General features: G+C 45.5%; 1 protein-coding gene across 2 annotated transcripts; it reads right to left on the reverse strand.

Moving 5' to 3' along the window:
- Positions 1-3,643: 3,643 nt before the first annotated feature.
- TRPV5 (transient receptor potential cation channel subfamily V member 5) lies at positions 3,644-26,294 on the reverse strand. Of its 2 annotated transcripts, none has more exons than XM_004430676.3 (15): positions 26,068-26,294; positions 23,705-23,802; positions 23,414-23,536; positions 22,801-22,938; positions 22,438-22,536; positions 22,145-22,320; positions 21,607-21,753; positions 19,450-19,662; positions 11,134-11,220; positions 10,959-11,035; positions 10,524-10,689; positions 10,254-10,320; positions 7,969-8,237; positions 4,980-5,086; positions 3,644-3,991 (listed from the first exon to the last, which is right to left on the reverse strand). In XM_004430676.3, exons 1-15 carry the CDS (start codon positions 26,193-26,195, stop codon positions 3,691-3,693), a joined length of 2,196 nt encoding a protein of 731 aa, XP_004430733.1. In that variant the 5' UTR covers positions 26,196-26,294; the 3' UTR covers positions 3,644-3,690. The 2 variants fall into 2 exon arrangements, with proteins under 2 accessions (XP_004430733.1, XP_087288119.1); XM_087431993.1 differs by having other exon boundaries at positions 22,438-22,597; positions 22,766-22,938.
- Between the last annotated feature and the right edge of the window lie 262 nt (positions 26,295-26,556).

Raw genomic sequence — 26,556 nt, forward strand, 5'->3', positions numbered from 1 at the left:
TAGAATAACGGCAGCAGGACTTGGAGAGGCAGAGACAGTGAAAGTTTTTTCTTATGTTATATTGGTATGGCATTGTCTTCAAAACATATTAAGTGAAAAAAGCAAGGACTGGTTTTCTAATATACTCTTCCATGTGTTTTTGGAGGTGTATATACATACGTACATATGCTAGGATATGCATAGATTATTTTTGGAAGGATGAAGAACAAACTTTTATTCATGATGTCCCTGGGGAGGACACCTGCAGGGCTGGGACAGAGGTAGGAAGGCTTTTTTCCCTATGTATCTGGTGTGCTCTTTGAATTTTGCACCATTTGCTATATTATCTAATCAAAATTAATTATTTTTCAAAGGAGATGTTTTAGGGAATAGAATCCACAAGACTTGAGATTTACTGGATATGAGAATTAAGACAGAAGTGTTGAGGACAATGCCTAGGATTCTGGCTTAGGCAACTTGGCCTATTATTTGGTTGGGAAGACCGGTGGAAGAACAAGTTTGGTGAGGAAGAAAAGCTGTGCGGTTTGGGACACATTGAGTTTGAGGTGTCTGTAAATTATCCTGGTAGAGCTGTCCAACAGCTAGGCATCCAAGCTTTTCATGCCTGGAGCTCAGGAGACAGATTTAAACTGAGATAGTGAGTTGGGAATCATGAACATGTGTGTGTTAATTCAATCTATGGAAGCAGGTGGGACTGCCCAGGTGGTGAGGAAAACAGAGAGCCTTGTGGACCAAAAATATTTAAGAGATCAGTAGAAGAGAAGACGATAGAGTGGTGGGAGTGCATGTCACTAGACATGCTGAGAGGTGATGAGTGGTCGACTATAATCTGAATGCTGTAAAGAATTCAAGCAAGACTGAGACTGCTCCGTGGGTTTAGCCACAGGTAGATAACCTTGTGAGAATGCTGTCAGTAGCACGAAGAGGCAAGGTCAAACCACAATGGGCTGAGAACGCTGTGTGAGGTCAGCAGACAATGGAGTCTTCTCTTAAGAAGTCTGGCCCTGAAGAGGGAATAAGAACCCTAAGGCAGTAGCTGAAAGGAGAGACGGGGTTGAGGGATGGTGTCTGCAATTTCTTTGAAGGTGGAAAAGATTAGAGCATGGTTATTTGCTGACCCTTAGAGCTAGTAGAGAGGAGGTTGAAGATACACAAACGAGAAGAGTTAGAGGAGACAGTGATGGACACAGCTGTCTGAAGAGACAGAAAGAAAACTGGATCTCGAACACAGACAGGAGTTTAGCTTTACACAGGAGATGAAGTGCTTCCATTCCAAAAGAAAATAAGAGGAATTATGGTGACTGAGCAAATAAGAGGAATCACAGGGACTGAGCACTTTTAGAAACCATACGATCTGTGTACCAGCATGTGAGTGTGTGCATGCACATTTGTGTAGTCCCTTACTGTTCCACACTCAGCTGTGCTTTCCATGAGTATCTGGATGAACCTGTCTGTGGTTTCACAAATCCCACTTAACCTCTTTGCTATTCCAGACCACAGTCCTCTTAAAAAAAATTTATGGCTTTTTGGTGAGGGTGATAATAAGGCTGGGATGAGAAGTAGAGGGCTGGAGACAAGAGGGAGGCTATACAAGAGCCCCTGGAATGGGTGTTCTGAACACCTAGATCCCAGTTTCCTTCCTAGAGAGGCATGGCCCGTCCTCTATTCTTGCTGTTCACCCCATAACTCAGCACAGGGGCAAAGAGAGATGGGGGTGAAGGATGGCTGTTGCTGGAGACATAGCTGGGAGCTTGCTACCTCCAGACACAAGGATGATTAGCTGCCAATGAGCCACCTGAGGGACAGACCAGGGACAGTCCCATAAAAGAAATGATTGGGGGCCGGCCCCGTGGCTTAACAATTAAGTGCACGTGGTCTGCTACTGGCGGCCTGAGTTCGGTTCCCGGGTGCGCACCAACGCACCACTTCTGCAGCCATGCTGAGGCCGAGTCCCACATACAGCAACTAGAGGGATGTGCAACTATGACATACTGCTATCTACTGGGGCTTTGGGGGAAAAAAAGGAGGAGGATTGACAATAGATGTTAGCTCAGAGCCAGTCTTTCTCAGCAAAAGGAGGAGGATTAGCATGGATGTTAGCTCAGGGCTGATCTTCCTCACAGAAAAAAAAAAAAAAAAAGAAAGAAATGATCGGACCATTCAAGCACAGAAAGGCACAATTTACCACGCATACTTAAAAACATACCAGAATGCAATAAGATACAAACACCTTAGACTCTAAGCCTCAAAAAGCAAGGATAAGACAACTCAAAAATAACAATAAAAAACCCAACACAATTCAAAAATGGGCAAAGGACATGAATAGACATTTCTCCAAAAAAAAAAAGAAAGACATACAAATGGCCAATAAGCACATGAAAAGATGTTCAATGTCATTAGTCATCAGGGAAACGCAAATCAAAATCACAATGAGATACCACTTCTTACCTATTAGGATGGCTATTATCAAAAAAAACAGAAAGTAACAAGTGTTGGTGAGGATGTAGAGAAATTGGAACGCTTGTGCGTTATAAAATAGTACAGCCACCGTGGAAAACAGTATGGCAGTTCCTGAAAAAATTAAACATAGACTTGCCATAAGATCCAGCAATTCCACGTCTAGGTATATACCCAAAGGAATTCAAAGCAGGGACTTGAACAGATAATTGTACACCAATGTTCATAGCAGTATTACTAACAATAGCCAAAAGGTGGAAACACCCAAATGTACATCAGTGGATGAATGGATAAACAAAGTGTAGTACATACATTCAATGAAATATTATTTGGCCCTTAAAAGGAATGAAATTCTGATACATGCTAAATAAACATGGACGAATCTTGAAAACATTATGCTAGGTGAAATAAGCCAGACACAATAGGACTAATATTGTATGATTTCACTTATGTGAGGTACCTAGAGTAGTCAAATTCATAGGCAGAAAGTAGAATATTGGTGATCAAGGGCTGTGGAAAGGGGAAGGTGAGGAGTTAATGTTTAATGGGTACAGAGTTTCAATTTAGGATGATGAAAAAGTTCTATAGATCTATAGTAGTGATGGATGCACAACAATGTGAATGTACTTAATGCCACTGAATTGTATACCTAATAACGGTTAAAATGGTAATTTTATGTTATGTGTATCTTATCACAATAATGTTTTTTTAAATAAAGCAAAGATAAAGAACCTTTCTTCTTGTGGTTTTCTAGTTGGGGTTTGGTTGCTAGGTGGCGACAGAGTCCTACAGGGGTGTAGGGAAAAGGGAAAAGCCACAATGCTGTGCCTGGCTGTTCCCACATTAAGCCCTGTGGAACCAGGCAGGCTTCACAGATTACTACTTCCTAGTGCCCACATGGGGCAGAAAGAGAGATGATCCAGACACTAATCTAGCATTCCTACCTTGGGTCTTTAGTTGCCAAGTACAACTTTGATCAAAAAGACACCTTCTTTTCCCAAGCTATGGGACTTCCAAGAACCCAGGAGATGTGTGGGACAACAGATGCCCTTTTCTCATCTCCAGAAATGCTGATGTGAAAGGTGAGATTTGGCTATTAAGAATTATTCTGTCTACTCCCTCCCATGATCAATAGGTATGAAAGTTAGAAACTTGCACATAGGCAAGAGTCTCTCTCTCTGCCCCCCACCCAAGGTCCCCCTGGAGTCAGGTGAAAAATAATAGGGATCCTAATCATAAATGATAGACATTTTCCTCTTCATCCTCCTCTCCAAGGTCCAGTCCAAGGTTCAAGTGTCCAAGGGTGTTACGACGAAGGAGCTCCCAGCCCCGGTGACTGCTGCTGCTGCGGGATGTATTCCGGGACAGGGAGGGAGTTGGGAGAAACAGGGAGGCTCTGGCTTGGGTCCCACTTTCAACCACAGAGGGCTGTTTCTCAGAAAGGTTCTCTTGTCCATCCTCCTTGTCTGAGCTCTTGAAAGCTTCCACATAGCGAAGCACTCGCAAAGGATTTTGATCATGGTGGTTCTCAACTCTAAGGAGGGGAAATGGGAAAGGACTCAACTGAGGTGGGGAGAGATGGGCTATGGGGAGAAGTAGAGGTGAATGAGGTATATGTAGGAAACAGTATCAAGAGAAAAGGGGAAGGAAGGGACCAGAATTGAAGCAAGAAGATCATGTAGGATCAAGTGAAGGGAAGTGCAGTGGAATGGAGGATAAACTGGGATGGAGGCCAAAGAGGTAAGCAATCAAGATTTGGAGGGTGGTAGGCTTGTGTGTGTGTGTGTGATTGGGGTGGGGGTGGATATGGGTGAATATGAAAGAGGAAACAAAGCCAATTGAAAGATAAATGTGTCACAAGAATGAGGAGATGCAATTAAGGAAATAAATGAGAGAAGAGAGCCAGGTCAGGAGCTGAAGGTAGACTATGAAGGAAGATGTTAGTCTCAAGGCAAGAATATATTAGAAATGGGGGTGAGGTGGGAACAAGACTAGAACACTTTGGGTAACCCATACCCAAATCCGAGGAGCAAGAACACATATCTGTAGCCTTTCACGTGTTACTGCCCTGATGTACTCACAGCCTGGCATTGGCTGTGAGCATTCTTTTTATCCCTCCACTTTGGCTTCACCCTCCACCTGTAAACAGGCTAATGCAGTCTCACTTTATGGAGTGATAACATCTCCTTTGGGTCCAATTTGGGAACTCAAGAAGGGGCCAGCCCCGGTGGCCTAGTGGTTAAATTTGGCATGCTCCACTTTGGCAGCCTGGGTTCAGTTCCCCGTCGTGGAGCTACAGCATTCATCTGTTAGTGGCCATGCTGTGATGGCACCCCACATACAAAAAAAGGAGGAAGACTGGCCACAGATGTTAGCTCAGGGTGAAACTTCCTCACCAAAAGAAAAAAAAAAAAAAAGCGAGAACTCAAGAATGGAGAGGAGGGTGGTAAATGTGGAACTGGTCACCCTTGCTCCATGGCCTCACACACGTTTGCAGTTGACGGATACACACTGTCACTCACCGCAGGAACCAGCGGTCCCCAAGCCCGTACTTGCACCCACAAATCCCAGAGCGAGGCCACAGGAAGCGAGGCAGCTTCCGCTCCAGCATCACTGTGGTGGCCACGACCTGGAAGGAGGCAAGAGATAGAAGGAGAACTCAGAAGGAGCCATGAGGTTCAGAGAACACTGAGGCCACCAACAGAGGGAATCAAAAGGAACCTGTGGGATGAGGACACCAGAGATGATAGCCACTTATCCATTATCCAGCCTGTGCCAGGCACCATGCTGCTTGCTTTACTCACCATTCATCATAAAAGGAGAGAGAATATTTTATGAGTGTTGTGAATAAAACAGTGCCCTCTATATTACTATTCAGATTCATGGAAAATGAGTTGCTCCAAACTAATCTCATTTTCTTTTTCATAGGAAAGCCATAGGCCAATTATCTTGATTTAAATAAAATGATTAAATAGAATCTCTATGATCTTGCAAGTGAAATGATTCTGCCGGTGTTCAGGGAATTTGCAGCAAATTAAATATCTATATCCTAAAAAGGAAAAGGATGGGTTAAAGACTGCAAGCTTGGCAGGGAAAATTCTAATGACACATCATATGTTCTGTCCTTTGCCCTGCTCTCATTAATTATTTAGGTGAAACAGAAGATAAGCTTATCAAATATGCCTTTGACACAAAACTAGGAGGAATATGTAATATGTGAGGTGACCGAAGCATTAAAAAATGATCTCACCAAACTGGAATGCTGGTCAAAAACCAATCACACAAAATTTAAGAAAACCAAATGTAAGGTCCTACATTTATGTTTAAGACTAAAGTGTCTGTGTAAGTACAGGCAAATGGTAAAGGAGGTTAGCTAAGTAAGTCATGTAACGAAGATGTGGAGATTCTAGTTGATCCTAAGCTTAAGAAGGGCCATTGTACAATTGCTAAAAGACCTGACTCAGTTTTGGGTGCTATTCATAGTATAGTGTCCAAAGCAAGGAAAGGCATGCCCCTCTTTATAATGCATTCCTCCAATCATATCAGGGACCATTTTAGTTTTGGAAGGGCCATGCTCTCTTAGGCCAAGAACAGAAGGATGCAGTCAGGATGGATTGGGGCCAGGAAGCTTTATTAATTGAAGGAACTAGCAATCCTTAATATAGCCTAATTCTCCACTTCCTATCCTTCTATTCCCCGTCTTTCTCTGTGCTCCACACTTCTCTCGGCCTTCTCTCAGCTTCCTACTTACACCAAACTCCCTCCAACCTCAGGACTTTCAACCATTCTATTCCCTTTCCCTGGATAGCTCTTCTTCATCTTAAAAAGGACATTACTATTTCTCCTGGCACCTTTATTCAGCCCCCACCTTCTTCCGGTAACAGAACCCATCTTTCATTTAGAGAATGACTCCTTCACTCCTCACAGTCCATCGGTTAGAGTAGACTAGACTGCACATAGTTAATTAGTCTACTCTTCCCCGGAATTCATGGCTACCACCACCACCACCATCCAGTCCTTGGCCTGAACCTTAAATTCCAGGATGCGTCTATGACTCAAACTTACTGCAATGAGGTGAAATTTAGACTCGGTTCATTGGGGGAAAGACACTCTTTTAAAGGCTATGTATTCCACAACATCAGAATACAGAATACAATGTGAGTGGGGCCCTTAGAATTGTGTAATAATGCAGAATACCTGCTCCTTTCTTTGGGAGTTTAGAACTTCTATAAGCTATCTCACCAACATGATGGGAGAGACTGACTTCGAAGAGAGTAAATACGAAAGAGAACAGAACAGAGAAACTGATGAAATGTGTGAAATGGAGATCTGGGCACTTGCCAGACATGCCTAAAGCTAGTTTAATGCTTTAAACTTTCTAGTTATGAGGAGCAACACATCATCCTCCCACTGCCTTTTTTTAAAGTCTATTTGGGTTTGGTTTTCTGTATCTGTAGTAAAGAGTCCTGACTGATACAAACTCTAACCTCCATCCCTTTCCCTTTTTCCTCTTAACTGGCTAATTCTTACCTACGTCTAGGAGCTCATCCTAAATGTCACTCCATCAGGAAAGCATTTCCTAACTTTCCAGTCAGTCTTTTCTGTTGAATCCTGCTTTTAGCATCTTCTACTTCTCTATGACACTTTCATGACTGTAATTGTACAGCTGTCTGTGAAGTCATTTGTTTGTCTGTCTTCCCAACGAGACCGTAAGCTCCACGTGTTCAAGCTTGTGATCCCAGATCCTAGACATTTCCCAACACATAGCAGGCTCTAAACAATTATTGTTAAGTGAATGAAAAGCCCAGGGGATATATAACGGTTGTATTTAAATATGTGAATTGTCCTAATATGGAAGAGCGTGTTCTGTGTTATACAAGAAGAAAACACTGGAACCAAAGAATAAAATTGTAGAAAGACAGGTTTCAGCTCAATGCAACATGGTCCTTTCTAATAACAAAAACTTCTGGAATATGAAAAAGCTCTTCTCCTCCCAACCACTATCAAAATCCACATAGTAAGGTCCTAATCAGCATTAAAGAAGATATTGAATGACCTCTGACCAATAAATGATTATTTGTGGGACAGGCACTCAACTAGAAGACCACTAAAGGTACTTCCAATGCTAACATTTTATTAGCCTGTGATGATGTAAAGAAAAGATCACAGAGAAACAGGGAGTTATAGAAGCAAATAAAAGATAAGGTTCAAATGAAAAACAGAATATTTCAGAACAAGACAGTTCTTAGTTCTCATTGGATTCAAGGATGACTCCTGGATCTACTTTCCCCCTGTGATCAACACCCCTGGTTCTTGGGTGTTGATCCTAGCCCTGTTCTACCATTTTGCTTCCTTTTGTCCCCTCCACATATCCAAATGTACCTCCATTGAGGTGACAGCCCCACTCAGTTGTTCTGTGACTCTCTTAAGAGTCATCTACTATAACATATTCCACTTTGATTTTTCTCTCCATGCCCTGCCCCTTTGTAAGACTAACACTAATAAACTCACCTGGGCTCTCCAGAGCTCATCCCGCTCATGAGCCACCCGCCAGTGTGTGTCACCCATCATGGCAATGAACAGGTTCAGCATCAGTAGTGTGGCGATGATGGCGAAGGCAAAGTAGACAATGCTAAACATGAAGGGCAAGTTCACGTCGTAGTTGGCAGGCCCATCAATGATGGTGAGGAAAAGTTCAAAGGTGCTGAACAGTGCCATGGGGTAATCATAGAAATGCCCCAGATTGTTTGGGTCTTCTGTCTGGAAAATGACAAAGAACGCTGCTCCGCCCAGGAAGAGGGCAGGGAGATGGGGAAATGGGGAGTTATCACGATAAGCATGGGCATGGTCAGCATTTATTTTAACTCCAGTATAGATCCCCATACATTCATACATATGCACACACACTTACCCATCAATGTAGATGTGTGAATGTAAGTCACAGTTTACCTGTGGATCGGGCTACCCTCAGATGTCCTATGACCAAGTTCATCACTTGGGTTAATGGTGATACTCAGCCAGTTAGCAAAAAATTATATCTATAGTAAGTCACTGAACTGGTTTTTACATTTTAAAAAAACAAATATTTAAAAGACAACTTGTGGCTGGCCCCGTGGCTTAGTGGTTAAGTGCACGCGCTCTGCTGTTGGTGGCCCGGGTTCGGATCCCAGGCGCGCACCGACGCACCGCTTCTCCAGCCATGCTGAGGCCGCGTCCCGCATACAGCAACTAGAAGGATGTGCAGCTATGACATACAACTATCTACTGGGGCTTTGGGGGGAAAATAAATAAATAAAATCTTTAAAAAAAAAAAAGACAAGTTGTTACAAAAATATACAGAATCTCCAACAATTTTAAAGAACTGAGACGTGAAAAGGCTAAAAGAAAAGCACCTTTTAAAAAAATCTTGATGGCCTCCAGATACCCATCCATCACCCTGAGATTCCCTGGGTGAGCTTGGACCATCATAGAAAAGTTTTCCCTGCTCCAAGTGTAGCCTAATGGATGGTGCTAGGCATCTCAGAAACTTATTATGGCATTAGAACTTTTAAAAGACTCCTCTCGGTAAAGGGAATTGAAGTATAAACAAGGCAATCCCCAGAGCAGAAATAGGGTCTATGACAAAGCATTGCTTTTTATTTATGTAAAAAAAAAAGTAAGTGTAACAACCAAGAAGAGATAGTTTAGGAGATTCTGGGTATGGGACATGTACATCTATAACAGAAAATGACTGTTGGCATTCCCTCATTTTGTATACATGTAGACTCAGATAGGGTAGAGTGTTGGGGGAAAGAGTACATGGGGAATACTCCAAACAAGGGGACCACCACCGTTTCACCCTTTCGTAGTTCAGATCTTGGTATGGTTTTTGGTCTACTGTTTTGTGGAGACCCTTGTTAAACAGAGGGATTCTCAGGACAGGAGCAGCATCCTTTGTACTGAGCCATGGTCTTTTAGAGTGGAGGGGTCTTCAAATACCGTGTAGTACATCTGCTCATCTTATGGATATTCAGCTGCAGACACTGAGGGCTGGATTAGAGTTGCTGCCTTGCACTCTCTCTTCCTCTTTCTGCCTTTCCCTAAGAACTTTCTTCTACTCACTCACTTTCCCTCTCCCTCCCTCTGGCTTTGGCTCAGGTCTGCCTGTGACTTTCTTGCCTTGTCCTTTCCTCTCTTCCCTGGCACTCTTCCACTGTGCCTTGGGCCTTGATTGAGTCTCTACTGGCCTCTCTTTCCCAGTCTCTCTTCACAACTCTTCTTCTGTTTTCCTCTCTCGTTCTTCAAACTCTCCAAACTCTTTTTCTGTACCTCCCTTTTTGAATTCTTTCCTTTTCTCTCAACTTTGACCACACATATAAAAGAAAAGCATGTTGTGTGTTATTGAATGCTTTATGTTTCTTCATCTGAAGAGTAAACATAGGGGAGTTAAATATTGCACCGTCCCTGTTTGCCTGCATAGTTTCTGAGATCCATGACCGGCCAGTCTTTCCTGTTTGGTGTCCTTCTCTCTTCAAAGCCCTTTTTATCTCTCTCCAAGATCTCTAAAGATCTTGCAGGGCAGTCAGTCAAATGAATGTTATTGGTCCAGAAATTCAGAGCATTTGGGTCTACCTCCTAGGCCAACCTGTGTGACCCTGATCCTATGGATGTGAGTGTGCTTTTTGACTCACTTTCCACTAGGAAAACAAACAAAAAAGCAAAAGGGAGTGCAAATGAGAACTGAGAGCAAGAGTGAGAGTGAACTTTCTGGAACACTGGATCCAGTGATCTAGTGGAGGAGGGATTAGTGTTCTTACCTGAGGCAAATCCCACAATAACCACAGCCATCAGCCAGCAGAAACGCATTAGGTCTCCAAAAATCATCTATAGGAAACAGAGAAGTAGAGGGAGGGTGGCGCGATCCTTTCTCCACCTGTCTCTCAGCCCATATCACTAACAGATCAGAGGTCCACATAGTTCCACCAGATCCACTCTGAGCAGCATTTTTCTTTTTTCTCCCACTTCCTCCCTCTGTCTGGGAATGTCCTATGGCTGAAGCCAGAGGAAAATTTGGGGAAAGCACTAACCTTCTGGATCATGATGGTGAAGGGACCCAGCATCTGGAATCCTCGAGCAAAGTACATAATACTGCACCAGCCCAGCACCAGGGCGATGGACATGGGCACCACCTCCCCATTCATGTTGCAAAGCCGCATCGCCATGGTCACTAGCACCAGGGAGGCATAGGTGATGCTGGGGGGAGAGCAAGGAGCTTGGAGCTGTGAGCCGGGAGGGCTGGAAATATTCTAGGTCCCCTCCAGCATAGCGGTGACTTGGGTGGTACCCACACACTCAGGGTTAAACTTTGCACTTAAAACACACATACAGTCGCACGAACAAGCCCACTGGAGTGAAATCCCTGGAGGTGAGAGTCAGCTGAGGTATAGGTCCCAGAGAGTGAAGGGGGGATCTGTAACAATTCTGGCAAGGTCAGGCAGGGGCTGGAAGGAAAGGACACTCACATGATGACATGGAATGGCCCCCCAAGGACAGTCTGTCCAAAATAGTGAGAGGCACCAACCCTGAAGATGTCCGGGATCTGGAAAGAGGCCAGTAAAACAAAAAGACAATGTAGACTGCAGTTCAGTTTGGGGCCTCAGGTAGATGGCCGCAGTTTGGACTCCCCCTGCACCTCACCTCCAGGAGCAGGATGATCACTGCCCCGACGATGGTCACCAGCTCCCCTATCAGCCGAATTTTATCCTGGTGAGTCTCATAGGCCTCCTATGGAGGGAAATTCAGGATAAGAAGTGCTTTCTGATAGATTGAGAGTCAAATCCGTTTGAGCAAGTGATCTAAAGTAACTGAAGTCTATTCAAGATGAAGAAAAACTCCCCTTACCACCACCATCACAGTGCCCCCATCATTGTATTTGCCACTGTGGCCAACTCTGTGACCAGGACATGGATCTACGTATCCAAGGCTTAATATATGTTGCACATGCTAATACTTGAGCTATCACCTAGCAAGTCACCTTACGTTGTGAGCAATAATTTATGACATGTATACCGGGGGCTGAGATCACATTTTACAGCACAAAGTAAACCAACAGGAAGAGGTATTAGTGGCTTGGGGCAGTTTCAGCTATGCTGAGAGTCCAGCTTTCCCAATATCACTGTTGTTCCCGGCAGGTAGAATAGACTACAAAGCTATCACAGAATTCAGGTTCCGGTACGGACCCAGAACCTCCTAGCTCTAGAGAAACTTTGAATTAGTCACTAAACCTCCCTGAGCTTGAGGTTTTTCATCTGTGAAATGGAAACTATAATGCTTAGCTCCTGAGGTTATTGTGAAGATCAAATTAGATGACGTCTTTGGATGTACTTTATAAACCATAAAGCACTATAGATATATTCGCTGTGGTTTTCTTATGATTCGGCAATGCAGAAAAGGGCAGAAAATGGGCTACAGACACAATGCATTTTAGTTCTGAGGAAGGACTCCTGCCTCATCCTGAGTGGTAAGTGTAGAAGGTATAGGTCCAGGTAAGGCCAAGATGGAAAGAAGCCCATCCTCCTTCTGTACAAATTACTTTGCGGGGAAAGGCTGGCAACATCACACAGATATAGTGATACAGCTCTATAATAATGATCCTTAACTTTTTTGAAGTTATAAGCCCATCTGAGAATATCATAAATGTTATGGACCTTCTTTCCAGGAAAGTGTGTTCATATATCCATTAATTCCCACATGAAATGGTATAAATAATTTCAACTCACTCAAGTACCCTTTCGGCTTTTGGAAACTCTGTTCTCCAAAGTCACATCTCTGAATAGCACACCAAAGAAAGGAGTTGAGAGGCCCTGGGGCCAGTGAGAATGTTGAGGATCTAAGCTGGGTAGGATGTGACCGCTCATTAGGCATAAAGAACACTAATCATCTCTGCTCTGCTGATATACTGAAACCTCTAAGCATCTCTCTGCAGGCTATTTCAGCAGTGAACTTACAGGTCCGGTGAGAGGCACAGCTTTTGAAACGGGAAGAGATGCTATGTGGTAGGAGGTGATCTGTGGTATAAAGAAGGCACCTACCTACCAGGAGCCCCATGGCTTCTCAGAGTGTGTCAGCTCAGAAGAAGCAAGGATATAGCCTTTATGGAAGACTAGGACCAGACTTACCAAGAGATGGTGGAAATGTTTCAGGTAAATAATATGAGAGCAGGACAGACCAGGAAAAGAGCTGGTGTCTATCTACTTGGTGAACAATGAGATCTAAGAACTTGTGGCTAGACTTCAATTACTTTGCTGTTGTTGTTTAAAGAATTGATGTTCTGTAAACTTCTCTGACGTTTATCTTTCTTGAGAAACTGGTAAATCTTACTTTATCATATAATGGGTGTTTTCTAAATCCTTATCATAGTAGAATTTCAATAGATAATGTCTAAATTTAATTAAGGAACAGAGATAGAAGGCTATTATTCAGCAATGTGGAGATAACAACAAAGATGAAGAACTAGAAGAGGTAAAAACTGGTTGCTTCAGGGAATAAGACAAGGATGAGGAGGGGCAGGCAGGACACTCTCACTCTTCATTACACCTACCATTTGATTTTTAAATTTTGTGCATGTATTCTGTTAACTAGAAGTGCTCATTGTGAGATAAGAATAAAAAATAAGACCCAGACTACCAAACATGTTGTACAGAACCCTCACTGGTGTGGCCCCTGCCCTGTGCCCCATACTCTGTGTGAGCTCCACCCACATTGAACTACTAGGGTTCTGGGTTAAGCCAGGCCTTCTCAAGAACTTTGTGCCCTTTTCTTAGAATGCCTTCCTCTACCACGTTTGCCTGGCTCACCCTTACTTAACCCTCAAGATTCAGGTCACAGCACTCCTCTTGGGTCTCCTTTCCTGGCTCCGCCCCCACGCCCAGATCAGGTGTCTCTCCTGTAGGTACATGGTCCTGCTCTCTGCTTACAGCCTCACCCAGCACACCACAATCATCTGGTACTCCAAGTCTCCCCAGTAATCTGAGAGGTCTCTGAGAGTAGACATGTCTTACTCCTGCTTTTTATCCACAATACACAGCAATAGGTGCTCCATTAATAAGAAAAGAAAGAAGGAAGGAGAGAAAGGAGGGGGTAAGCAGGCAGGTGCAAGCTGAGCATCCTCTGAGAGTTGCAGAAGGAGGGAAAGGGGGTATCGGGAAATGGGACTGGGGAGGCAAATGGGGAAAAGGATGACAACAAACTGGGCATTTAGCTCAAGGTCACCTAAGCAGGCCTGGCTAATATGCACTGAGAAAATACTCCGCCCTACCCCTTTAAAAGTAGATGACTAGAGTTCTTTACATCATCACATGGCTTGGAATTTCAGGAGTTGTGAACAGCCAAATCCCCTGCAGAGGCTGACCATTCATACTTCATTGAGAATTGGCCTAATGAGATTGCTCTCACTTACCAGCTGGCTGAACTCATGTCCTTGAAGGAAATGCCCAGAAGAGATGGGCATAGCAGAGCCCTGTGTACTACTGTGGGGAAGAGGGGGAGCATGGGCTACCCAGAGGAAGTGGGAGGACACCAGAAACAGTTGTCAAATCCCTCTTTTCCCCCCCCAAGATCCCAGGCTTGCAAAGGAATGAAGCTCCTGGAAAAAGTCTTGCTGGTTCGTAATGAAGAATTACTCCAATCCTCTAAACTGTGCAGGGGTTCCTTACCAGGCTGCCCATGAGAATCAGCTAGGAAGTTTTTGTCACAACACACATGCCTAGGCGCACCCTGGGGACTCTGGTTCAATTAGTTTGGAGCTGAGACCTGGCATCTTCTTTTTTAGATATAGATGTTTCTGCTATGTACCCCAAGTTGAGAACCACTGGGCCAAAAAGAGAAGGTCTCCTGGTTCCCACATAAGGCTACCTTCCAAGGGTTATTTCAGTCTTAGTCTCTGCATTTTCTCAGGAGGATTAACTTGGGAAATTTCTACTCTCTACAGAGGAGTCATCACCCATTCCTGACTTACCCTATACACCATTAGGTTAACCACATCAGAAAATGGTACCTATTATCAAAACTAGAGACTAGATAGTGGCTCTGTTGCCAGGGGTGGGAGGAACTTCCATATCTGACCCCCTGCCCACTGACCTTCTATCCCTCATCTTGACAGGGAAAATTAATGTGGCCAGATAATGGCGAGTGTGGCAGGCCTTGGCTAGCTCTTATGCAATGGGTCCTCTAAGAAAGGAGACTAGAGTCTAGCACATCACTCTGGAGGGAGACATGGCCTGGCTTGGTATTTAAAGGTGAAGATTCTGAAGTGAAGCAGACCAGAAGCTCAATCCCAGCACTGCTCTTCCTAGCTGAGTGTCTTTGCCAAAGTACTTAACCTCTTCCCACCCAATTCACCATTTTTAAAATAGCGATAATAATTTTATTTACTTATTAGGATATCTATGAGGAATAAATGATAAAATGCTTTGTGATCCACAGGATCACCACAGCAGAATCACTCAGCAGTGAGTTAGAAATGCAGAGACCCAGGTCCTACCCCAGCCTTGCTGGCAGAGTCTGCATTTTAATAAGATCTCAGAAGCACAGGTAAATGCATGTAAAGTGCACAAAGCAAGCACTCAGGAGATGTTATTTTTACCTCCTGGGCTCCCTGCTTCTCCTCATCTCTTTCGCTATCTTTCATTTGCTGTGCTTCTTCCACGACAAGTTGGTTATGACCCCTGGACAAAGCCGTGTAGAGCTAGAGATCAGCTGGTTTTCAAATAGCTGTAGTATTTTGGGTTGTTCAGAGCTTATGGGGGATAATGATGTATAGACAAATCAACCCCACCGACTGTGACAGGTAGAGGATCATTTAAAATGAATGGAAATCTATGAGTCATTCCTGCCACGGTCCTCTTCCTGACTCTGCATCCATCCATTGCACCGCAGGGATGATTTTACCTTCAAGAAGTCTCCTGATGCCAACCCCTTCTCTCCGTCTCCCCATCACACCTAGGCCAATCTACCATTATCTCTTGCTTGCTGAACTGTAATAGCCTCTTAAGTGGTCTCCCCACATCCTCCCTGGCCCCATCAAATCTGTCCTCCACCCTACAAGCAGAGACATTTTCCTAAAATAAAGTCTTGCCAAGTCCCTCCTCTGTTTAAAATCCTTCTGAGCTTCCCACTACCTTTGAGATAAAGAACAAAGTCCTCAATATGGCCTGCAAGGCCCTGCATTATTCAGGAAGGATCTGCCTGGACAACCTCATCTGGAGGCCCCTGCCCCAGCTCCCTAGCCAGGCTTCTTTCAGTTCCTAGATGTTGGTGAGGTTCTTCCTGCCTCAGGGCCTTTGCGTACACATTCTTTTTGCCCAGGACTCATTTTTCACCTTTAACTCATACCCAGATCTCATCTGAGTTATCTTCCTCAGGGAAGCCTTCTCTGGCCTCTCAGAGTACTCAGGCCCCTGTTATAAGCTCCCCTAGCATCGTGTCCTTTTTCTTATCATAGGAAAAAATAATGTGAATTGTAACAATCACAGATTGTAATGAAATATCAATTCACTTAATTAATGTAAACCTGTCTGTAAACTCCAAAAGGGCAGAGATCATGTGGGGGTTGCTCAGATGGTGTTGAATTTCCAACACTTAGAACAAGGTTTAGGCCCAACTAGGCTCTTGAAGATTATCTGTTTAATGAATGAATCAGTGAAATGTTTTTGAGAAAAGGGCAGAGGAGAGATTGAGGAAATCTTCAAGACACAGAAAGAAAATCTGATTATGGGAGATCAATGCCCTCTTGCTGAACAATGGATCAGGAATCTAAATGATCAGAGTGATTGACTTAAGACTGGAAAGTTGGAGCTGAGTAGATCTCAAAAGTGGAAGCCAGTAGTTCTCAGCCCTAACTGAATATTAGAATCTCTCAAAGAGTTTCTTAAAAATACCGTTGCCAGGGCCTCAGCTTCAGACATTCTGATTTATTAGGTGTAGTGAAGCTTAGGAACCAGTATTTTCACTGCCTTCTCATGTTTCTAATGTGCAGTCTTGGTTACAAACCACTGATTTAGCGAGAGATAGGATCGTCCCAAGGTCAAACAGCTATTTAGTTTTAGAGTTAGAATAAAACCCAAGCCGCCTGACTCCCACACTTTGAGCTAAGAGAACTAGTACTGTAGCACATGTTGTTCTGCCTAAACCAAGTATACGTTAAATGGAGGTAGGAAATTAACTCTAATTAATTAATAGAGTTTTGGGGAAGCACTGAAAAAGCATAACTTTTATGGCTGAACAATGAGACATATTAGAGTGAAAACATCCATTAGATATCTCCAAAACTGGACAGAGATAAACTAACTCCATCCTCATGTATATCTGCTTTTGTGTAGTTTGTGCCACTTCATGTAAACAGATGAGTTTTTTCTTTCACTTCAACTGTCTGGAGATAGTGCCCCTGGGCTGCTCTCATTGAGCCCAGGGACTTCTTCAGATCTCATGAGATCCACAGAGGAAATCCTATAGTGACTGAAAGCCCTGAGCGTGCAGATTTATGAATATAATTGGATATTAAAGTATTCATTATCCAAGAAAAAGATCCAAAGGCTAAATAATATGTCAACAATTGCATTAATCAAGTCAAGACACTGTATTGATGCATTTTCATTTTTCGAAGACTTTGAAGTAATAAAAAAGTAGAAAACAGAGAATTTCCTATATTTAACATATCTGGTGTATCGTGAAAGCAGAATCTTTCACTCATGGTGAATCTTTCACTCTATCATTGATGGTGATATGTTTGAAAGCCCCTGATTTAATCCAAATTGACTTACTACTGAATAAGAGGAACACATACAATCCATAAACTCAAGATCAAGGCTGAGGGGCCTTTGTATATGCATTCTCTGTAAAAATAGGGACATTTTGGGGCTGGGCCCATGGTGTAGTGGTTAAGTGCACATGCTCCACTGCTGATGGCCTGGGTTCGGATCCCAGGCGCGCACCAATGCACAGCTTGTCAAGTCATGCTGTGGCGGCGTCCCACATAAAGTGGAGGAAGATCAGCACAGATGTTAGCTCAGGGCCAGTCTTCCTCAGCAAAAAGAGGAGGATTGGCATGGGTGTTAGCTCAGGGCTGATCTTCCTCACACACACGCACACACAAAATAGGGACCTTTCATTGGTGTTCTTCGCTACCCAAACCCCTTACAGCAGCATTCTTAAATCCCCTCCTCCACTAAGAAAAGAATATCTGAAAGTCAAGAGTCTTCTATTTGGGCCAAAGCAGCTTTTCCTAAGTGAAAGGCAAAAGGGTAAAAATGCTAACCAGAAAGAAGGAAGGAATAGGAGAAAAAACAGAAGAATGAGGAGGTGCACTCAGCTAGAATTACGCTTCACCTAGACCTGAGGCAAGGAGAGAGGATCTTTTAAACATAATCTAGACTATCTGGGTCAAAGGAAATGTTTGTACATAACTAGTCCTGTCCCAAAGAGAAAGAAACACATAGGGAGGAGACTCAGTGGTAATCAATTGCTCAGTGTACCTAACTCATAGGCCAGGATGCTATCTACATTCTAAATCCAGAAAATCCCCAAGTAAGTTTGAGACAAAGGAAGGTTGGGAAAGAAGGCATCAGAGGAAATCAGGCCAAGAATGTTGTAAAAATCCAACAACCCCCAATTCGTTCATATTTATACAATTTCCCCATTTCTAATCACTCCCCCACCCCAGCTGGCCATCTCCTAAATGTCCTTTCTCCTTGTATGGTCTCCACACCAGGGGCAACCTTCATGCCCAGTTTGAGATGCGTGGAACACAACTTGCCCCCAGTGCCCCTGTGCCCACCTCTGACAAGGCAGCTCCATCACATTCAGGCTTGTGGTCTCCAGGCAGCAAACCCTTCTTTGGGGGAGACAGTGGCTCTGGGTACATGAGCACACTGTATATATATTGAGAGGCAATTATAGAAGCAGGAGAGATGGAGTGTTTTGTCCTACTTTGGGGTTATTGAGGCTCTTTGTTCTTTCTCTGTGCATACCACTCGCTTTGGTCTTATTTGACTTGACTAGGTTTTTGCTCCTTGACTAGGCAGGTAGTTGATGTTCTCTTTCTGACTCAAACTACCCTTCTTTCTCGTCTGGGCTGAGCTATTCCCATGGCTTGCCCACCCTGCATACAACATAAATCTCCAGTCACCTAGCTCTTACTTGCCTGGAAAAATTCTTCTTACTCTTTCTTTTGTTTTCTGCCCTCATGCCTGCACCCCCTTTTGGCTATTTTCAGGTCACCAGGACAAAAATTTTGGTTACCTATGAACAATAAGCCAACCCAATATAACTGTATTTGTTGAACCGATATGCTCAGAAGTTCTTATTAGAGTCTACTCATTCTGTTATACACAGAGGAGGATTTGCTCCCTTCCACGGCAGACTCTTCATTTACCCTACATCTCTCATCAGCAATCCTCACCACCCAGGTGTGTGAAGGACACCACAGAATGGCAAGCCCACAAGAGTAAAGGGACCTCAGAGATTGATTACTTCAACCTCTTATGCAATCCAGGCATCCTTCTGCAGCATATCCGACAGGTGGTCATATTGACAGTACACAGAAGAGAATGCAGGCCAGAAAGCTGTCAGTGTTGCCTTAACAGACCAGAAACAGACTCAGAAATGCACTTGGAGCACAATTTTCCTCCCTTTAGAACAACTTCCTTAAAATTCTCATCACAAAAAAGTGGTCCTCTTCCTAAATTATAAGGGATTTTACAAACGCACAGTGCTAGTAATACCAAGCATTCTTTCAGAGTTAACGAGAAAGGCCACAGCTCCATTGACAAGTGTGCTTCTACTCATTAAGGCCCCTCTCTGGTCCCCTTATATCGTGTCTGATATCTGTCTAGGGGATTAGGAGCCTGCAGTTGCTTGAGCCCAGTGGGTGGTGTCTTTCTTGAGTAGTATCACTCTAGTCTCCAGCATCATCGCCCCATGCCACCATTGCCTTTCATCCCCTCCCAAGAGAGTCACCTGTAGTAGTTTCTGTTGGAGGATAGTGTTATCTCGGGAGTTTGTGCGGTTGTCACTACGGAACTTGAGAGGGCGATGGATGCAGCACATGGTGAAGCAGATCATGTAGAGCACATACAAGGCACCTAGCATGCAGAAGTACCGCCGCCCATATTTCTTCCACTTGAAGCTCACCAGCTGCCTCACTGGGGTCTGTTCCAGGATCTGGCGAGCCTGCCACGGAAGAAGAGTGTAGCTTGGTTTAACCTACATCATGAGGAGTACTGGGTTTCCCAGTGGGTCCCAGATGGGCAGGGTGGTAATCAGCACTACCATCATTCATCCATCTAGTCAGTCATTTCTTTTATAGACAACTAGTACATTTCTACTATATGCTAGGCCTCATGCTAGTGCTGCAGATAAACTATTACAGAAGTAAACACAAGCACTATAGCACTTATGGGGATTTGAAGGACGAGCAGTAGATAGTTGAGTGAAGGAAGAGTTAGGGAAGACCATTCCATAGAGTAGCAGCAGTTGCCAAGGCAGGAAGGTATGAGAAGACGTTTGCAGACGAGGTGTGGTTGGGTATAAGAGAGACCCTGTTGGGAGTGTTGGGCAGGAGTTACAATGGGAGAAGTAGATTAGGGCCAGATCATCCTACATCATGAGTGCCAAGGGAGGGAGTATGAATTTTTTTCTGAATGCAATGGGAATCAATTAGGGGTTCAAATAAGGAAGTAGTCAGATTTGTTCTAGAAGTATTGTGGACTGAAGAGGAGCAATAGAAGGTACAGGTAGTAGGATGTGGCAATAATCTAAGCCAGACGGGTTGGTGCTCTAATGTAAGTAGACAGTGAGAGGTTAAAGATGCGAATGAGAGAGGGTAATGGAGGGCATGAGGCGTCTGAGAAAGTAGGAAATGCAAATTCGAAGCATCGCTGGAAGGATCAACCATTAGCAGAAAGAATATCTTTTCCATTGAACCCAGAGGGAAGGAGAGAGACAGTGGGGAGTGTCCAGATATGCTTGGCAGGACAGGGCAGGAAGTTGAAGGACCTCCAGCCAGAAAGCCTATATTTTTCCCATGATGTAAGAGTCTGGATCTTCTGATGGGACTAAGGGTGAAGGCAGTGAGAGACATAAAAGGGACTATAAAGGAATTTTAAGGGAATAGAAAAGTAGCTGACCAAGACAAGACTAAAATCTGAGGAAAACATTGAGAGCTAGCTGAAATAAGAGACCAAGGATTTGTGGTGGCACAATCCACAGGAGAGATAAAGGTTCCAATTCCTAAGAAACCCTGCTCGAAGCTTATCTGTTCCCAGAAATATTCTCTGAGGAAGTTCATACCAATTGGCCACTCAACTTTTCTTCTATTTACTAGTACCAACAATCCTCCAAGTTTTATGGTTCTGAAAGAGTTCCTAGGAAATTCTCAAGTGGCAGATAAACAATGAAAACTATATCTTGCTGCTATCTTGGAGGTTCCTGAAAGCCCAAAGTGTTTTCTCCTCTCTACCATCCTTCCACAAATTTTCCTTTCCCTCAAATCACTCAATTCAGTACTGTCTGAATTATCTATGTGTTTTCTCCTCTCTGGAAAGCTCTCTTTTTCCTCATCTTCCTGATGACTCCCAATTCCTCCTTGAAGACCCAGATCAAGCACTTCCTCTGTGACTTATCCTCTTGCCCACCCAAGCCAAGTTAACCCAACATCAATTTTTCCACCACTGTGCTTAGTACAGACCTTTATGATGGTACACATTGTACTGAATTGCAATTATTGAGGACAGAGACTGGAAATTGGGCAAGTTGACTAACAGAAACTGCGTTTTATTTATTTCTATATTCTCAGTTCCTTGCACAACATCTGGGACACAAAAGGTGCTTAATATGCTGAATAAATTAATGAATGAATGATAGGAAGCAATTTCCATTTGGAGAGTTCCTCTTCTGAAATATTAGTATGAGAAAGGAAAGCAGAAGGGGCTGGAGCTAAGCAGAGGGAGAGTGCAGTCAGGAAAGGGGTATTGATTAGACTCTTCTCCCAAAGGTCCCAGGAGTCTCATCTCCACCTATTATAAGGCAGGGAAGTGTCTGGAGCCCAGGATCTTAGCAAATGGACAGGCTCTGCACGGGCACAAGACACTCCCTGATCCCCCATGGCATTCATACCTCCCGCTTCTTGGAGGAGACCACAAGCTCCAGAAAGGACACCTCCTCTCCCCAGGAGTCGATCTCCGTGAGGTCATAGAGAGTGGAGGTCAGTGGCCCATATGTCCATTGGATATGCTTCCGCTTCTGCATCAGGTGCTGGAACATCTGAGAGAGCACAGCAGTGAGTCGGAGGGTTAATGTGTGAGAAGCTGGTCAAGGGGAACAAGACCATTGAAGAGGGCTGTTGCCCACTCCTTGGGACTGACGGACAGTTGGGAATTGGCAAGACTCTGTTTATATGAACCTCCTTTTTACTTTCCGTTTGTCTTTCCTTCCCACAAACCCCGTAAAGATCTAAAAGAAAAGAGGCAAAGGGAGCAGAGCTTTGGATATTGTGCAGACGTTCTAAAGTAAGATTCTCCAATCCTCCTGAGTCAGAGATTCCTGAGGCTGAGGATTTTAGTGATTGAGTTGGAAGTAAAGGACCACCACCCTTTTGGGGAGTTGGGAAGAAGGGCCATGAGAAGAACATATGGGGTTGGGGAGCATCTGTCACCACAGTGTTGCCTTCCACTCCAGCCAGCTTGAATGGGGTGAGGCCCTGGTGATTGGGCACGAGGTCCAGGGACTGCAGGTGGTCCCCATGCCCATCGTAGGACAGCAGCAGGTTGTACATCTGGCAGGCAAATGTTTTGTTGGGCTGGAGGACGAGGATGTGCAACACTGTGTTTCCTGGGAGAGGACACGGGTGTCACATGACCACTGGAGCAAAGTCCCTGATGTTCCCCATGCTCACCCCTCCCCTCACACCCCTAGCACCCCAGCTCCCCTCACCACCCCAACTCTTACCCAGGGAGTCCTGGGCCCGGATGTCAGCTCCATGCTCAATGAGCAGTCGCACAATCTCCTCACTGCCCACACAGGCAGCAAAGGACAAAGGGTGCTCCCCTGGGGACACAGAGGAACCATAGCAAGAGTGCAGGATGGGATGGGCAGTCTCCCCAAGTGACTGCCTCCTTCCCCCCCTCTCATATCTGGGCTTGGTGACATTTGTCAGCAGAACCAGAGGCAGTGATGGTGCAGAGGGCCATGGAGGGAATGGGCTAACCCCTCCCATCTTCCCCAGAATGGATCCCTCCTCAGCCCACCCTCTCTCTGCTCCTGCCCACCTCTCCACCTCCCCTTCCTCCCAGCCCTGGCCATGGCTCTCACCAAAGTAGATGAGGTTGTAGGGGCTGTGGTGGAAAGCTGTGCCTGTAGCCCTGGCAGAGACACTGGCCCCATGGGCAAGCAGGGCTCTCACCAAGTTCACGTTCTGGTTCATGATGGCTATATGCAGTGCAGTCTGACCTGGGCCAGAGAGAGTCCTCAGTCAGCGGGTCTGTCCCCAATTCTCTCAGGGACGCAACATCCTCCTAGCTTGCAGGAGGTTCCTGACAGATGCTTGCATAGATTTCTGCCCTTGGTTCAGCAAAGTGGCCTTAGACTGAGGGCAATTAGTCCCTCAGGCTGTCCATTATACTTACCTGTTGGCTACTGGGAATGGGGTGTAAATGTAATCACTCTAGTGTTGCTATGAAAGCAATAGAGTTTTATCCTCAGGAAACGCAAAAGGAGTTGAAAGGAAATAATAAATGGCTCAAGGAAGTTACGGATGCTCAAAGCCAAGACCAGGAACTTTGCATTCTTCCCAACTCAAGTGAGTCATGCTTCCTGAACCCTATGTCACCCGTTCCCCAACCTACTCTCGGAGGCCCATTTTAAGAGATAACATCAGACCCTCCTCTACATGTTTCCACTTTGAAAAATTGTGCAGGCTTCTCACCTACAAATGGCTCACACATGACGGGCTCCTTGACTAACTCTGGGGAAGCCTCCATCAGCACCATGGCAGCTTCCAGATTGTCATAGAGGGCTGCTATATGTAGCGCTGTTTCCCCCAGAGCTCCTGTAGCAGAGAAGACAGGGGAGTCAAACACTTCCCAGAGCCCTTTGAGGAGGGGATTCCAGGCTCCAGAGACGTTCTCCAGTCCTCTTTGCAGAAATCCTCAGAGTTCTGGGGTGGAGGGGCAGGTGCTACTGCCCTCATCTCCATCACATTAAACTCTGATCCCACCTCTTTGTCGAAAGTCACAGGCTCGGTCCAGAAGAAGATTCTTCAGGACACACAGGTCATTTTCCTTGGCTGCCTGAAGCAGTGGAGACTCTCGAATCCTGGGAGAAGATGAACATAAGTCAGGATGAGACAGAATCACAGAAAGGCCAAAAGCAGAGTGGTTACATCATGCTAGCTCCTCCCATGTGGGGGGCCTCCTAGCCTAGATGGGTGAGAAACTCGACAGAGGGGTGCAGTGCCTGAGGTAGGAGGGCCTAGGCTATGGAATGGGTGGTCCTGGTGGCCCTGAGATGAGGACATCAGGCCTGGCTGAGTAAATATTTCGGGAACCTAGTGGAGGAGACAGAATTTCTACCTGGGTTTTCACCCCTGCTCCCAGGCCTGCTGAACCGGCTCTCTTTAGCCAAGGGGAGTTTGAAATACCAGAACTGGGCAGAAAGGGAGAGATGGACAGGTTGTTAGAGACTTGGGAGTTGCCAATGAAAGTTCTGACTACCCCCCCAAGGCTGTTTAGATACCCATCTCTGCCGGGGAACATGGAGGAGTTTTGAGATGGGGTATGGAGGATCTATTCCTTCTGTGTTTTATCCTTAGATTCAAGGGTCAAACACTATGTTTATAACTGAGGAGAAGCATAGCCTTGGGCTTCTCTGAGAACAGTGTTACTCAGAGCAGGAGAAGCCCTACGGAGATACCCACCTTATGGTACCTCTGTCGGTTAATCTTTTTCTCTCCCCTGCCTGGATGAACCAAACATGAGATAAAGCTAAAACGGATCCCGCTGGGTAAGTACACTTTGGCTCTGAAGGTGAACACAGGATCTGGCAGGTTGAGGATGGTGTGGGAGAGATGAAAGGCAGACAAATAGACTGGCCGGTAGTTCCCACGATGTCTCCCAGCCCCAAACTCCTCTCTTCCAATGTCCCCGTGAGCCATGAGCAGGGGAAGAAGTTTTTTATCTAAAGAAGAAGCTTTTTATCTCAAGGCGGAGCTCAGGTCTGCCCATTAGAGAAGCACTCTCAGGAGGGACCAGTAGAGTGAGGGCCAGCCCCCTGCCCATCTCACCTGGACTCTCAGTCTGCATGCACCTAGCTCAGGGCAGCCAGAGCTAGGATTCCAGAATGCACCCCTGTGCAGAGGGAACTGCACACAGCCCCAGCACTCTGGGCCTCTAGCCCACCGCCCTCCAGAGAGGAGGTCTGGGACCTAGGTCTCTCTCTGATACTGCCCTAGTCCCACCCTAAAGCAGGGAGGGAAGTAGGGAGGCCAAAGGTTTCATTGCAGGGCCTGGGATGGGGGTTGGTGAGCAAGTAGAGAACCTTTCCTGAATGAGGGCTCAGTCTGCACCCAGGGGCCTACACAACTTGCGAGGCCCAGGGCAAAATGAAAATGTAGGACCCCTAGTTCAAAAATTATTAAGAATTTCAAGATGATGACAGCAGTGCATTAAACAGAGTGCAGAGCTCCTCTGAAGCGTGGAACCCTGTGCAACTATGGAGTCCACCTGTGCATGAAACCAGCCCTGGTGGAGGCCCAGATATGCTAATATCTGCTCACTCTATCCCCCAGGCAGCTCTAGGATGGGAGACAAGTCCCCCAAACACTCTGAGGCAGAGGCCTGCCTACAGGATGGGTCCCTGCCCTGACAGCTCTTCCAGGGTCTGGACCTCAGGGCTAGCCATGAAATGATCTGCCCACAGGCATACCAGCCCCACCCGAACTGAAAGCATCCCAGGAGCAGGCACAGCCTTATTCAGTCTCTGAATCCTCAGTTCCTAGCACACTGCTGCACACAGTAGACTCATAAAGGGTAGATGAACTGAACTAAGGACTCTCCAATGTCACCTGAGTTTCCCTCCTCAGCTGGTCAGATCCAGGAGTTTTACAAAACAAAGCTCCCCTCCCCTTTCCCATGCTATCAACTTTCATTCACACTAATGGTAATTCCTCACTCTTTCTTCAACCAACAAGTCTTCTAAAGCTCACAGGAGCTCATCTCTTCCCCAACAATCTGTTCCCCACCAGCCTACATCTGCCTGTCCCCCCAAACACAACACCCTGGCTTCTTCTCTCTGGTCACTTTCAGTCGTCCACCCCATTCTTCCACCAGCCAGGCAGGTTAGAGCCTTAGTCATCATTCTGTCCCTGCCTCTGAATCTACATTCAAGGTCCCCGTGTGTGGTCTAACATCACAGCCCCACCACCACTCAGAGGGGAAGCTGGGTTTTTGTAACAAGTGGGTTGGGGGGAAGGGTACATCCAAGTACTTGGCACTGGATTCTGGGGCACTCTATCAGGGAGACAGACCTGTGTGGGTCAGAGGATTTGAGGATCAGTGAGGGGTGGGATGTGGCACGACATACCTCTTCTGCTGCAGCATATGGGCCTCGTCCACCTGCTGATCCCAGTCTTGCTCTCTGACCAGCCAGGAGGTCAGAAATGTTTGGAGTTGGACCCAGGGTCCTTTTGCCTCTGGTGGAAGAGCCCCCATGTCTTCTCCTTTCAGGCACTGGCAGGTTATGGGAACGTAAAAGAAGCAGGTCTAGGACTCTGCAGTGACTGAGGAGGAGGCGGGGTCTGTTTGGAGCTGGGACTGAGAGTGAGTATTTTTCCTGTGTGACTTGTGTGTGTGGGTGTGGTGTGTGTGTGTCTGCACTGAGGGGACTGGAGGCCCTACCAGGAGAAGGGAGCTTTATCTGGAGGGGGAGGAGCCCTTTCTGGAGCAAGGCCCTGGGGTACAGAGCCTGCCCTGGAGCCCAAGGGAAGAGGGAGGGAACTTAGCTCCAGGCAGTGGGCTGAGGGCGCTGAGACAGAGGGGTGGGGCAGAGGAATCTGGACAGGGAGCAAGGATA

Source organism: Ceratotherium simum, chromosome 1 (assembly GCF_057802395.1).
Source record: "Ceratotherium simum simum isolate JZ-2026a chromosome 1, ASM5780239v1, whole genome shotgun sequence".
In the NCBI taxonomy this organism is placed as follows: Eukaryota; Metazoa; Chordata; class Mammalia; order Perissodactyla; family Rhinocerotidae; genus Ceratotherium; species Ceratotherium simum.